Source organism: Gossypium raimondii, chromosome 13 (assembly GCF_025698545.1).
Source record: "Gossypium raimondii isolate GPD5lz chromosome 13, ASM2569854v1, whole genome shotgun sequence".
Classification (NCBI taxonomy): domain Eukaryota; kingdom Viridiplantae; phylum Streptophyta; class Magnoliopsida; order Malvales; family Malvaceae; genus Gossypium; species Gossypium raimondii.
The window spans coordinates 52,633,114-52,647,463 of record NC_068577.1 but is presented as its reverse complement, the minus strand read 5'-3'; the positions used below and the strand labels follow the sequence as shown (position 1 = coordinate 52,647,463).

Here is a 14,350-nt window from a genome sequence, read left to right as displayed (position 1 = left end):
ACAAATTTTGGTTTTGGTATGTGATGAGATTATCTTATGAATACGATAAATCTATCTTGAAAATATATTGAAATGGATTGGTTGTGTCAGATTGGTCTCGGTTAAAATTTGCATGGAAGATTTGATATTTATAAAGGGGTTATATTGAATTTTTTTTAAAAAAAATATTCGGTAAAATTTGGTAATGCCTTATACTCTATTTCGACGACGAATACGGGTAGGGGATATTACAGTTTCCCGAGTGAAAAAACCTTGTTCTGAAGTGTAAAGTACCATATACTTCTTCCCAAGAGTTTGATTACTACTGTATGCTCCATATGTTTGATAATGATTTGGTTTACGAGTTTAGAAAAATTAATCGAAGGAATACCGTTGACCGGCGAGCGCTCAACATCCTCTTTCGATAGTTCAAAATCTTCTTCTCTATCCAACTCATCCAATGTTGTTGTTCTTTCATCAGCTCGAAGTCACGTACCTACCAGACGGCCTTTCCATGAAAGGACATTTTCAGTGACTAGCGCTGCATCCATTACAACTCCTCGATCTTCCTCTGTTCCTTGAATTCATACTTTCTTTGTTGAGCGATTCACCAAATCACCCTCATCGCTACCTACGCGCTCCGTGTTCTCCATCGCTACTTTCTTTGTTATATGTGATTGAGAATTCTAAATCAACATATATTTCGAGATCTTGTATAGAATATTAGTTAATAAGTTCTACAAATACAACTCAATATAAACAACCAAAAAAAATTATTCCATAAATTCAACAATAATGTCATCCCATGCTGGGCATATAATTACCCATAATTCAACAAATGCAAAGTAATTTTTTAAAAATAATTAAATAATTAATACAAATAAATAATAAAATTTAAAATATATTTTAAAATTATTTTTTGGTATTGATCGGTTACAAGCGAAATTAACGGGTACGACCAATACCGACTACCATTTATCAGCCAATCAAAATATAGGTTTATCAAAACTAGAATATAATAGGGAGTAATATTGGACCACTATTTTTTCATTAATTTCTCCATCATACTCTAAATGACAATTATCAATACCAATTTATTTTGCAATGGATATTAAATATTATCAGATTAAATTATATACTCTAAATCATTTATAATGATGTTTGTATATTTTAATGTATGTTTACTTTAGGAAATCGTATATATTATCAGATTACAAAATCTATTAAAATTAGCAAACATTTAATTTTATTTATAACATTAATAATAAAATTTATTCAAAACTATAAATTAATTTATAATATCTCAAATAACACATACAAATATGTGCATCCCCAAGTAATCTAATATTACAAAATAATTGCTACAATTTAACATATATATATATTGGTGAATTACAAGAGGAGGGGAAAGCTCTAACAGCAACGCAACTAGTGCGACTCAAACTTAGGCCACACTTAGGGTAGTGAACACCCTAACCCTGAACCATCTGTTAAGGTCTGAAGAACCATCCAAAAAATAAGAGAGGTTAGATAAATATATAGGCTTGAAAAATGGACTTGAACAAAATATAAGACTCGTTTTCTAAATGAGATGGGCCTCAGGTAGGATTTTTTGACCCGGGTTCGACTTAACTCGAATCGGCTATTTTTTGTTGTTTCGCTACTGTTTTGCTATCATTTTGCTATTATGTTGCTACTATTTTGTTGTTATTACTTGGATATTGTATAATTCTTATTTTATTGTTAATTTTGCTATTATGTTAGAGACGTTTGCTTGCTAAATTGTAACTACCTTAGTGTTATTTAGACTTTTTTAATATATTTTTAATTTGTTGAGAAACATTTATTTTAATGTTTTTAGTATATTTAAGTTATTATATTTTTAAAATTTATTTTTATATAAAAAATAATCTAAAAAAATTTTTAAATCCATTTTTGGGGGTAAACCAAATATAGACCTAAAAACCTATGCATGCCGGGTATTATAGACATCCACCAAATTCCTGCTACGTTTAATGTCCATTAATTTCGCATTTCTTTCTTCAATTAAATAAAGATTCCTTATTTAAAAAGTGAAAAAAAAATATTACGTATCACCATGGCGCACATGAAATCTAAGGGCTTATATCGTTGGGAACATGATTTTTCAATCTTTTGTCTAAAAATATGGATTATATCGTTGCCAAAAATAAAGTTAGAAAAGCTAAAAGGTTTAGAATTTTAATTAAAAGAGCAGATTTTTCTCATATACATATTTTCTTGCCTTTTGTGGAATATCTTTCTTAAATTTCAAGTAGTTTGCCGAAACTACATATAAAGTAACTAATAGGTTTGATTTTGAGAGACAGACACAACATCTTGAGTGATTTTGGGGGACAGTCCATTGCTTTGTTTTCAGTTCATTTTGCTTGAGATTATGGAAGCAGAGATGTCAAGTGTGATTTTAAGTGGTGAAGCGAATATAAATTCGGATGTTTCAGATTCTACTAGCACCACTCATCAAGCAAACAAGCGCCAAAGGTGTGGAGGTAAAGGTAATTCGTCGCAATACAAAGGCGTAATGCGACAGAAAAACGGACAATGGGGTGCTCAATTATACACTAATCATACCCGGATTTGGCTAGGGACTTTCAAATCCGAAATAGATGCGGCCATGGCCTACGATAGTGCAGCGATCAAGTTTCGTACCGGAGACACTCATCGGAACTTTCCGTGGAACGAAATCACGATTGAGGAACCCACGTTTCTGAGCCATTACAGTGCAGAAGCTGTCCTTAGCATGATAAGAGACGGTTCTTACCAATACAAGTTCATGGATTTTATTAAGGCTCACTCTGGAAATACAAAACTCAACTTAGTGGGGACTTATAGCAATGAAGGGCTAATTTGCAAACAATTGTTCCAAAAGGAGCTAACACCAAGTGATGTTGGTCAGCTGAATAGGCTTGTCATCCCCAAAAAATATGCTGTCAAATATTTTCCGCCGGTTTCTGGTACCGAAAAGGAGAATGCCGATGTTGGCCATCGCAAAACGAACGATGTCGAGTTGATTTTCTACGACAAGTTTATGAGGATATGGAAGTTTCGTTATTGCTATTGGAATAGCAGCCAAAGCTTTGTTTTCACCAGGGGCTGGAACCGGTTTCTGAAGGAAAAAGAGTTGAAAGCCAATGATGTGGTTTCGTTCTTCGTATGCGAATGTCGGAAGGAAAACGAAGTCCGAAGGTTCTGCATGATTGATGCCAACAAATCCGGGAATGGTGGCACGTTCGTGTCGGCAAACAACGTTCATGTTGGAATAGAAGTTGATTTGCAACTAAGGTTGGGACATTGTTACCTTGTCCAAGAAGAGCAAGGATCAATGGCTGCAGCGAAGCCGAAACAAGATGACAAGACTGAGGGTTTCAAACTCTTTGGTATGCAAATTAGCTGAAGCTGAAAACCATGCTTTTCTTTTAACTATCAGAATTGTTAGCTGAAATTAATATTGCAGCAATGGTGACTTTAACTTCTCTCTTTTTTCTTTTTCTTTTTTAAATTATGGATCTTTTTATCTTTAGGATGAAGTTTTATGGAACTATCAATTGATCAATGTGTCCTAAAAAAGCAAATTCATCTGTTTTTCTTTGGAAGTTATGTTTTTTATATACAACTTTGCAACCCATGTGATTTCGTACTTATACCAATTGAGTTAAAACTCAATTAGCCATGTCTATTTAAATTATTTTGATTGTATTAAAAACAAATTTCCTAGAATCTGGGAGTCCATCAATGGCAGCAACTAGCCGTTTAGCACTGCTGTATATTGCTTCATTCTACTTCTCTTCTGTGCCCATCAATGGTTTTTTCCCATGTTATATGCGTATTGAGTTTTACATAAAGGTTGAGTTCAAATACTAAAAGAGAGACGGCTGTTTCTGGTATCTGTTGAGTTTAAAATGTTGGACAGTTCTGGATTTTGTCCTATTTTGGGTTGGCTGATCATGTTGTTTTTCCTGAAGGATAAGGTCTCTCAGCTATGGAAGATAGAAGGGTATCTTGGTCTATTCATGATTTTTCATGACTATACCTATTATCCCAAAAAGCTTATGTAAGACTTCACTTTATTTTCAATGTTTGGGTAAATGACTACAATGCCCTCCTGTAAGTAATAAATTAAGTGACAACCACAAATTAACTGGCTTTAGTAACAGCCATGAATTGTATCTTCCCTTTCTCTCAGGCTCATGGCCCTTCTTCTCTCCTCCTCTCTACACCCTCCAACCTCTCCTTTAAACCCCAAACTCAACTCTCTTAGCACTCCACTTCCGAACGCTGTCGTTACCAAGAGACAACTTATCATTAATACAACTACTTCCTTCTCCATCATTTTTGGGGTCCAACAAAACCCAGTTCCACAATGTTTAGCTCAACCTTCTAATCCTTCCAAACCGTCGGTTTTGAACATCGCAAACACCAAAGCTTGGTTCCAGTTCTATGGTGATGGTTTTGCCATCAGGGTTCCTCCTGAGTTTGAAGACATCATGGAGCCTGAGGTACATACATATCTCACATATTCTTCTCTTTGACCAATGTGTTCTGCTGCAAATTTTAATTTCCTCTATATAGATTGTTTAATGCACATAATTCGTCCCAAAATACATTTATAATCAATTTCCAATTCTAACTTTCAATCGGAGAATTCCCAATATGAATCAAGGGAATGACAGCGTTCTTTAACTTGTCTGGTTTATGTTTTTCCCCCCTCAATTTCAGAACATATGGTAGAATCTAATTTAATAACTTAGTCAATTGCTCAATGTCCGTAGGATTTCAATGCTGGAGCTTCCCTGTATGGGGACAAGGCAAAGCCGAGGCCTTTTGCGGCACGATTTGCTTCAACCGATGGGTATTTGCATTATATTTGATGTTTAAGATCAGTTTACAGATGAAGCATGCATAGAAAGTTTTAGTGCTATGAAGCTTCTCATATTCTCAACTTGTACCTGATATCTGTCATTTTGGTATAAATCTACAGATCCGAGGTTTTGAGTGTTGTCATTCGCCCGACCAATCAACTCAAAATCACCTTCCTAGAGGTTTGTATCAGGAAGTTTCTTATTAGGCCTATAGATTAGCTCCAAGGGCATATGTCAGATGCTGTAGATTGTAATGATAGGATTTCTGCCATTGTTGCCTATGATTAATGCATGAGGTAGATAGTTCAAAATGGTATTGAATCATATCTTGTAGAAAATATAGATCATCACTAATGCACCAGTATAGTTTCACCGGTCATTTAAGAGTTTCCTCGTATACCTGTTGGTTACATATCCATTTTGAACTTATTAGTTTACACTATGTAATCTTTTTCCGTGTTGTCCGATCTTATTCCATTCATCCGTTTCATCTCTTTCAAATACTTTCCTATCAGCTTACCAGACAATTATACGATCTTTTTTAACTGGAGCAGGCCCAAGATATTACAGATTTAGGTTCCATAAAGGACGCAGCTAAAATCTTTGTACCAGGTTGGCCATGATTAAAATCTTTGTCAAGACATTGATTTAGGTTTCCATAATAGCTTTTTTGTCGGTTTGTGTCATCTTTACTATTGCTCTTCGATTCTTGTAATGGTTCAATGGCAGGTGGAGCAACACTTTATAATGCCAGAACCATAAAGATAAAGGAAGATGAAGGTTTCAAGTAAGTTATTCAACCTTTCTCAAACTATTATGAATAACTGATAATCAATTCAAATTAGGTGAAAAGATGCTAATCTGTTCCTTTTTCGGTATGTAAAAATGATCAAGAGAATTACTGAATGTAGCGGTTTGCACCTTAGATGACAAATAACCATCATTCATGTATGTTGCAGTAGCTATAAAGTTACAAATTTATGTTGCTAAAGTGCTCAATTCATGTCAGGACTTACTATTTCTATGAATTTGGAAGAGATGAGCAGCACATCGCGATAATGGCCGCCGTTAATGGTGGAAAGGTGTGTTAACAAATACTCTTCGATTGTTAATGTGATTCAATAGTTGTCCTCTTGTCAAAAGGTACACAAACATTGTATATTGCCACAAAGGCATGCGTGAAGCAGTAAGCTTAAGACTGACTGTTTTTGGCCATGCATCGGCATATCTCGTATTTATTTTAGACTTTTCAACCTAACTTTCAAGAGCACAACTTCCAGTAGAGATTTTGATGCTACAGATTTTACATTTTATCATTCTCGTGTTGTATATCTAATGGAATAGCTTATGGTACAGGCCATCATTGCTGGTACAACTGCTCCACAATCGAAGTGGGATGATGATGGAGTGAAGCTTCGGTCTGCAGCAATCTCATTGACAGTTCTGTAGTCCATGGCATAAAGGCAGGTTTGTTTGAGTCATATAACAGGGATTCATTAACCCTTTTTGGTCCTTTTCTGGTTCAGTTGACATACCTGATTCATTTGTTTCTTCATGTAATTGAACCGAATAGCTATTGATGCAGGCTTTACATCTGCTTTGGCCCTATGATCTTCTCAATGTTAACCTTATTGCACATTGGGTTGACGAGACATCTTGGAAACAATCACTGGAGAACTTCATTGGACATTCCAGAAGTTTACAACAGCAGAAAGTTTTGATGGAATATAATTAATCCCTTTTATTTGTTTATACATTTGATCACCAATAAGCACAGTTATGATGGCTCAAAAGTTAAATAAGATTTGTTAAGAACTAATTGGCATTTATTTCAAGTTTTAAATGAACCACATATCTTAATTTTTGCAGATTCATGAAAAATACCAAAAAAAGAAACATTCTGGTAAATTGAAGCTGAAATAAGGTCAAGAGCAAAGCATAAGGTGATCAATATTGAAACAAGTCTCTGAATCTATGGAAATCAATATCCCGACATGATTATATTTGTCAGTTTATTCTAAATGTCGACTAATGGATGCTTGTATTTCTTCTAGCGTTCGCCCCTTGGTCTCTGCCACCAGCTTTGCGATGAATATGATCGCTACCCCAGAAATGCTTGAAAATATGAAGAATATTCCTGTAATAGTGTAATGATAAATGGTTTTAGAATGATAACTCCTGTGGAAGAAATTCATATATGTCATAATCGTGATTAAGTTATTGTTATATATTATTAGTGTTCTACATTATTCGGATTCGGATGGGTGTCGGATCATGTTTGGAGCGGACTTCAAGGGAAATAAAAGTCCCAATTAACATAGTTGGTGGTATTAAATTTTAGACACATTCAGTCATGCATTTGTATCATTTAATAATAAGAAGAAGAGGCATTGAACTTCACCAGCAGAGCTCCACTGAAGTAGAAAGTTGAAGGCATAAGAACAAAACCACTTCACCAGATTGCAGAGGCTTCCAGCTGAACCCTTTATATTCACTGGAAATATCTGGAAAAATAATAATTGCTATTTACTATGGATTTAATGATGAAGAATAAAACGGCCTAATTTAGATAATTTAGTCATATTTTTATGCTGTACTGAAATTGGTGGCTTATTAATTAACCTACTAAAAAAATGGTGAAAATTAAATCAAATTTGAATCCCCTCTCAAAATATGGATTATATACTTACCAAAGCAAAATCCAAGAGTTTTGTCAGCAATTTTAATTAAATCAGCAGATTTTTCTCTATACTTATTTTCTTTCCTTTTCTCCAACATGTTTCTTACTTTCCAAGCAATTTCCCGAACCACATATAAAGTAATCAGTAGGGTTTATCATAGTTTTCTTATAGCAAAACCTGTTTGATTTTTAGAGACAACCTACTCTTGGTTTCAATTCTCTTGCTTAAGTAACAAGGTACCAGGTTTCTTTTTTTTTACTTTCTTGCATACTAGTTTCAGTTACAAGTATAGAATCATAATTTTTTCTACTGTGATTGTTTCTGATTTTATTTGATTGGTATACGGAATAAGTTTGATGCTCGAATTCGTTAGATTGAATATTTGGGGAGCAGTTCGGATTTAGATGTATAATTGAACTCGAAGCTTAATTTAATTGATTTATATAATCACTTTTAAGAGATGACATATAATAGATTCGAAGTTCAAATCAGTCCTTTAAAATTGTTTTTTTTTTTTTGGATTATTTTGTTAGATATTATGGAAGAAGAGATACTAAGTGTGATTTCAAGTGGTGAAGCAAATACAAATTCGGATGTTTCAGATTCTATTAGCACCACTCATCAAGCAAACAAAAGCCAAAGGTGCGGCAGTAAAGGCAATTCGTCGCAATTCAAAGGCGTAATGCGACAGAAAAATGGACAATGGGGAGCTCAATTATACACTAATCATACCCGAATTTGGCTAGGGACTTTCAAAACCGAAATAGATGCAGCCGTGGCCTACGATAGTGCAGTGATCAAGTTCCGCCCCGGAGACACTCATCGGAACTTTCCACGGAACGAAATCACAATTGAGGAGCCCAAGTTGCTGAGCCATTACAGTGCAGAAGCTGCCCTTAGCATGATAAGAGACGGTTCTTCCCAATACAAGTTCATGGATTTTATTAAGGCTCGCTCTAGAAGTATAAAACCAAGCATTGCTCTCAACTCAGTGGAGACTTATAGCAATGAAGGGCTAATTTGCAAACAATTGTTCCAAAAGGAGCTAACACCAAGTGATGTTGGTAAGTTGAATAGGCTTGTCATCCCCAAAAAATATGCTGTCAAATATTTTCCGCCGGTTTCCTGGACCGAAAAGGAGAATGCCGATATTGGCGATCGCAAAACGAACCATGTTGAGTTGGTTTTCTACGACAAGTTTATGAGGATATGGAAGTTTCGTTATTGCTATTGGAATAGCAGCCAAAGCTTTGTTTTCACCAGGGGCTGGAACCGGTTTCTGAAGGAAAAAGAGTTGAAGGCCAATGATGTGGTTTCGTTCTTCGTATGCGAATGCCGGAAGGAGAACGAAGTCCGAAGGTTCTGCATGATCGATGCCAACAAATCCGGGAACGGTGGCACGTTCGTGGCGGTAAACACCGTTCATGTTGGAATAGAAGTTGATTTGCAGCTTCGGTTGGGACATTATTACCCCATTGGTGATGAAAAACATGTCCAAGAAGAGCAAGGATCAATGGCGACTGCGAAGCAGAAACAAGACGACAAGACTGAGGGTTTCAAACTCTTTGGTATGCAAATTAACTGAAGCTGAAATCCATGCTCTTTTTAACTAACAGGATTGTTAGCTGAAATTAACGTTGCAGTAATGTTGACTTTTTGACCCTTTTTTTTCAGATTATTAGCAGTTTTTTTTTTTATTATGGATATTTTGTTTTTTAGGATGAATTTTTGTCATTCGTAAGAATGATATCAATCTATGAATTGATCAATGTGTCTTAATAAGCAAATCTATTTGTTTTCCTTTGGACGTTATGTTTTTCATTACAACCTCTGCAACAATTGTAGGCCATTTTACACCATAAATTATGAAACTCAAATCCCTATAGTACTATAAATTTACCTGAACTAATGATGAAAATCCTCCCCTAAGATTCTTTGGAGTTATATCTGCTAACGACCAATAAATCCGACATTGTTATTGATCACATTACTGAACTGCATCAAGTGGATAGAAGAAGCCTTATAGAAGTTACCACATAATTAAAAACTGCGGTCCCAAATCCCAGTGAAAGCCTTCCAACATACAATGACCAAGCTTCCTATTGAAAACCAATGCAACAATTAGGATTAAGGTGCAAGAGCAAGTGAGCCAATGAGGATTTGGAGTAAAAGGAAAAAAAGAGAGAATACAATACCTGAGAAAACACTATAGCTAGCCATATCCCATGATGTAGAATATGTTCAATATCCAGAATGTCTAACTCATGAAACCAACCAAGATGAGCATTAACTGAGGACTTGATAAAGCTTTACTGAAGTCAAATAGAAGAAGCTCATGTATTGTTATTATATTTATTCAGATAACTCACAATTTTATGACCAAAGAAATCTGATATTTTCCCACTAACTATTGCACCTGCCATTCCTCTATTGTTATTATGGATCCAAAGACTGAGCACTGCACCAATAATGGGGAAAAAAGGGTGAGAATTGTTGGGTTAGGCAAATAAGCGTTAGAAACTTAGAAAAACTGACGTTAACCTCATCCCAAAACAGCGTTTCGAAGTTCTTTCATGAATTTGAAGGATCAATACTCTCATATCCATATCTGAATATGTTTTGAAAATAAGTGTTTCTGCAAGTTGAAACTGATCCCTTTCTGAGATATCAAGAATGTTTTACCTCAGCCACAGTGAGACCCAACTCATCTATGATTCCAGACTCTGCTGGTACTGAATATCCACCCTGCAAAGCAATCATGTAAAACAAGTGTAGCCATTCATCATTAATAAGGCCTTAAAGATTGAAATAAAACAAAATTTATTTATTATTTTACAAAAAGTGCAGTACTATAGAGGTGTAAGGAGAGTTCATAAACTAATTTTTCCTGTTTTCAGATTATTTGCAAAAATTAAAACCCTAAAGTTAAATCATAACGTAGACAGAAAACCCAGATGAAAGGTCATATCTACTTACAGATTAGCCACAAGTAAAAGAAGCATTGGCTGCGACAGTGACGCCAAGAACAAGAGAGGATGTTATGGGAGAGCACTTTCTTGATATTAAGCCTTCGCCATTGTAGCTACTGACAATCAATGGTTCATTTGTCGGCCCCTCATCTGTGCCTTCTTCCACCATTTTCTTGTTTCCTCGATTATTCAGAGTGAAGAAAAAACTGGGTCAGAACTTGGAGCCAAAGTGGACAAACACTTTTGCATATGCTATGAAGACATTAATGAATCCAACCGATAAAACTCTGAAGACTTTCAGGCCTTACCTTCAGTACTGTTGATTTTTATGATAAAATTCATGGATATTTGTTGCAGGAGCGGAGCCAGGGGGCGGGGCGCTGGCAGGGGCGCCGCCCCAAAATGGAAAATTTTGCATTTAGCCCTTTTATAATTGATAAAATTTTAAAATTGCATTTTGGCCTTCCAAAAATAATAAAATTCTGATTTAATCCTTTAAAAATAATAAAGATATAGACAATTATAATGGTAAAACTGTATTTTTACTATTATAAGAAATATACAATTTAATTTTGACCCCTTAAAAAAATTTTTGGCCTCACCCCTAATTTATTAGTTATAATAATTGCAACCATAATAAACAAAAATAGCAATGGGATTTTGTCACAACATATTATTATAAAAAAATATTTTTTAGTTACTCTTTCTGTTTGTTTGTTTTATAATTCATAAGTTGATGGTTGACCATCCCAATAATGTTGTCCTTAAGGTTCAAACATATTCTCTCCTTAAGACTGCAATGTCATTGCACCCAATGCTTATTTATAACAGCTCATTTTTAGTGATGCTAAAAATGACGATTTCAAAATTCTATTTTCCGATGATCAAATTAGTAAATATTATTTATTAACATTTATGAGTCTATTACAATGCTATATTGATTTTTGACCCGGTAATTTTATTGAACGGTTAGTAATTAAAGTACAATGACTAAATCGTAAAAGAGGTAAAAAATAAATGCTATGGACTTTTAACTTCTTAAGGAGTAAAATAGTAAATAATCAAGAGTTAAAATAGCAATAATACCATCTAGTGGACGGTTAAGTAATGGTTTATGAATAAATAATATTAAAATTTTAAAGTAAAAACAATAAATTAGTTAACAAAAGGTGAAAATATGTTAAAAAACAATAAATTAGTTAACAAAAGATGAAAAGATGTTCATCCATTTTACCTTTCTTCTTTCTTTGTCTACATCGAAACTAAGAGAAAAGAGAAGGTTTGGAGCTTCAACATTTCATCATTGCATGGTAAGATTTTTGGAGTTCATTTTTTATAAATTTTATGTTTTTGGGATCGTTGTAGTTTGATTTAGTTAGCCCGAGTACTAAATAGTGTTAAAGTTTTGAAATGTTGTCATTGATGATTCTCAAAGCTTTTGATGTTAAATGGTTTGGTTGTAAGCTTAGATTTGATTAAGGACTAATTTGTAGAGTTAAAGTTGTTAGTTTTGAACATATGAACTAAAATGAAAATAATTCAAAATTAGCATGAAATTTTGTAATTATAGATATTAGAGGATTAGAGGGCTGTAGAAGGATTTGATTAAAATCAAATTGCAAAACGGGATTAAATGTGAAAGATATGATTTTTCGGTTTTAGGGACTAAATTGAATAAAATGTAAAATTTTAGGATATAAAAAATTGAATTGGAATATGCATAAATAAGTTGTTATAAAGTAAATAAAACTGATAAATTGAAATGAATTACCGTATAGATCAAAATTTGAATCAACCAAGAGATAATAGAGAAAAGAGAAAATTACGGTTAGTTCTTGACACTTCACTCATTGTTGTTTTTGTCTGGTAAGTTCATATGGTGTAGTTATATTTGTAAATGTAATAGATGTGTTTAAATTATTAAATATTATATCTTGTTATTGTATTTTGAATTGGTTATAAAATGGTACAAAAGGTGAGAAATTGACTGAATTGTAAAGAAATGAACTAATGTGTTAAATGTGCCCAGATGAACTTTGGATAGAATAGGATACAATTGGCATGCCAATAGGGTTAATTGCACGTTGTATAAGATATGATATGAGATAATATTGATGTATAGAGAATTCACTATTTAAATCGGAATCCAACATTTGTTGCAGATTACTGAGTTTTGTCTCTACGAAGATCACTGTTACTGATTGTCTCTGTCGAAATCCTGGTGGGTTCTGGAGGGATTTAATGCCTTATGACATATAATGCCTACGGGCTTAGCACTCCAGTGTTTAGGTGTGTTTTGGGGTTATCGCTCGAGCGAGTAATCAGGTGTGTTTTTTGTGGTTACCCGCATATCCACATATGTTTATTGCAGTTCATCGAGCTAAACGGTTAGCGTAAAACGGAAAGTATCTGATTGATACTATGTATTGTATATGAAAAATGTCTATATGTGATTGGAATGATGAAAATGTATTGTACATATTGAAACGTTATAAGATTGTAATTGATGAACTCACCTTATTGATGTGAAATGTGATGATAGGAAAGTCATATTATTAGTTAATTCATTATGTTAGTTACGAGTTGAGGTGAGTTTACTATTTTTTCTCTTATGAACTTACTAAGTATATGTAATGCTTACTCTGTTGTATTTTCTCTGTTTGTAGTTATATTTTGCGGAACGGGGTGGTCGAATCACTTCGGAACTCACACTACAATCCTTCGTTTCAATAGTTTTTCATTCGTCCTAGACTCGGTTATGTGGCATGTATATAAGGATTCATAATGAATTTGTATTTATCTTGAATATCTATGATTTTGAACCTTAAATGTTATGTGATTTGAATAGTTGTAAGCTAGATGTATAGTGATAAGTTATATTACAAGTATCTTAACGGTTAATTTTGAATATGGAATGTAACACTCCTAGCCCGTATCCGTCACTAGAAAGGGGTTACAAGGCATTACAAAACATAACACGGTTTTATACATAGTTGGCTCAATAAAGGACGCAAGGTGAACACATAGTTGGCTCAATAAAGGACACAAGGTGAACTTTCTTCAACCGATTAAAATAAATAAATAAAAACTGAGAGAAAGTTTGAAACTTAACCTGAACAACAATATCAATTATAATCAATTATGTTATGGTCTCATATTCCAGATTCAATTAATCATGTAGCAAGCCAAAAATCAATCGAGAAAGAAACATATCAACTTAACCAAAACTAAACAACGTTAATATCTTAGCATCCGAACTACTATAAAAGAAAATATTATTTCATTCAAAACAACAATTACATTGAACCAAATAATAAGGTGATAATGAACAATATTAACAAGGTAATTAAATCGGATAACATTATGTGACATTTAAATACTCTAAAAAAATGCGACATTTAAATAGGAAAAATATAATTAAGGTATTTTAATTTCCAAGCTCAATTTGACAAGTCCATCTTCAACTTGTTAGATCAATCAAATTTACAATGGAAAAATCATGAAATTCAACTTACAATTTATTTTGATTTATCTAAATTTATTGAACAGCAAAATACAACATTAACACATAGTATTTAATCAACAATAGCAAGAAACATAATCAATAAGTTTAGATTTGTACAGCATAAACACATTAACAATACAGTATAGATAAGGCACTTAAACAACATAAACGACAACACATTAGATTAAAGTTAGACACAACTACTCAACTTAGATTTGGGGTAATTTGGACACAATAAACTCCAACCATCATACACAATTACTTGTAACTTTTAACCCTTATAAACTCTTCAAATTTTCACATGTAAACATTTTAAAT

The 14,350-nt window shown here is 33.7% G+C and overlaps 3 protein-coding genes across 6 annotated transcripts; all 3 read left to right on the top strand.

Moving 5' to 3' along the window:
- Positions 1 to 2,395: 2,395 nt before the first annotated feature.
- Positions 2,396 to 3,412, top strand: LOC105781689 (AP2/ERF and B3 domain-containing transcription factor At1g51120). Its single transcript, XM_012606206.2, has one exon. The coding sequence runs from the start codon at positions 2,396 to 2,398 to the stop codon at positions 3,410 to 3,412; it is 1,017 nt and encodes a 338-aa protein (XP_012461660.1).
- A 738-nt stretch (positions 3,413 to 4,150) lies between these two features.
- Positions 4,151 to 7,105, top strand: LOC105782638 (uncharacterized). 4 transcript variants are annotated; one of them, XR_008192730.1, is made up of 10 exons: positions 4,151 to 4,514; positions 4,788 to 4,867; positions 4,997 to 5,057; positions 5,432 to 5,489; positions 5,607 to 5,664; positions 5,887 to 5,959; positions 6,234 to 6,344; positions 6,463 to 6,653; positions 6,747 to 6,820; positions 6,932 to 7,105. XR_008192730.1 is itself a non-coding variant. In XM_012607506.2 (8 exons), exons 1-7 carry the CDS (start codon positions 4,206 to 4,208, stop codon positions 6,324 to 6,326), a joined length of 732 nt encoding a protein of 243 aa, XP_012462960.1. In that variant the 5' UTR covers positions 4,151 to 4,205; the 3' UTR covers positions 6,327 to 6,340; positions 6,463 to 7,105. The 4 variants fall into 4 exon arrangements, 2 of the variants coding, with proteins under 2 accessions (XP_012462960.1, XP_012462959.1); XR_008192729.1 differs by having other exon boundaries at positions 6,747 to 7,105; XM_012607506.2 differs by having other exon boundaries at positions 6,234 to 6,340; positions 6,463 to 7,105.
- A 909-nt stretch (positions 7,106 to 8,014) lies between these two features.
- On the top strand, positions 8,015 to 9,483 carry LOC105781688 (AP2/ERF and B3 domain-containing transcription factor At1g50680). Its single transcript, XM_052626349.1, has one exon. The coding sequence runs from the start codon at positions 8,019 to 8,021 to the stop codon at positions 9,141 to 9,143; it is 1,125 nt and encodes a 374-aa protein (XP_052482309.1). The 5' UTR covers positions 8,015 to 8,018; the 3' UTR covers positions 9,144 to 9,483.
- The last annotated feature ends 4,867 nt before the right edge of the window (positions 9,484 to 14,350 follow it).

Excerpts from the sequence above, each read along its gene's own strand:
- LOC105781689 (XM_012606206.2), top strand. The coding sequence starts at position 2,396 with ATGGAAGCAGAGATGTCAAGTGTGATTTTAAGTGGTGAAGCGAATATA.
- LOC105782638 (XM_012607506.2), top strand. The coding sequence starts at position 4,206 with ATGGCCCTTCTTCTCTCCTCCTCTCTACACCCTCCAACCTCTCCTTTA. Across the intron at positions 5,058-5,431 it reads TCAAAATCACCTTCCTAGAG|GCCCAAGATATTACAGATTT; the intron begins GTTTGTATCAGG and ends TAACTGGAGCAG. Across the intron at positions 5,960-6,233 it reads CCGCCGTTAATGGTGGAAAG|GCCATCATTGCTGGTACAAC; the intron begins GTGTGTTAACAA and ends CTTATGGTACAG.
- LOC105781688 (XM_052626349.1), top strand. The coding sequence starts at position 8,019 with ATGACATATAATAGATTCGAAGTTCAAATCAGTCCTTTAAAATTGTTT.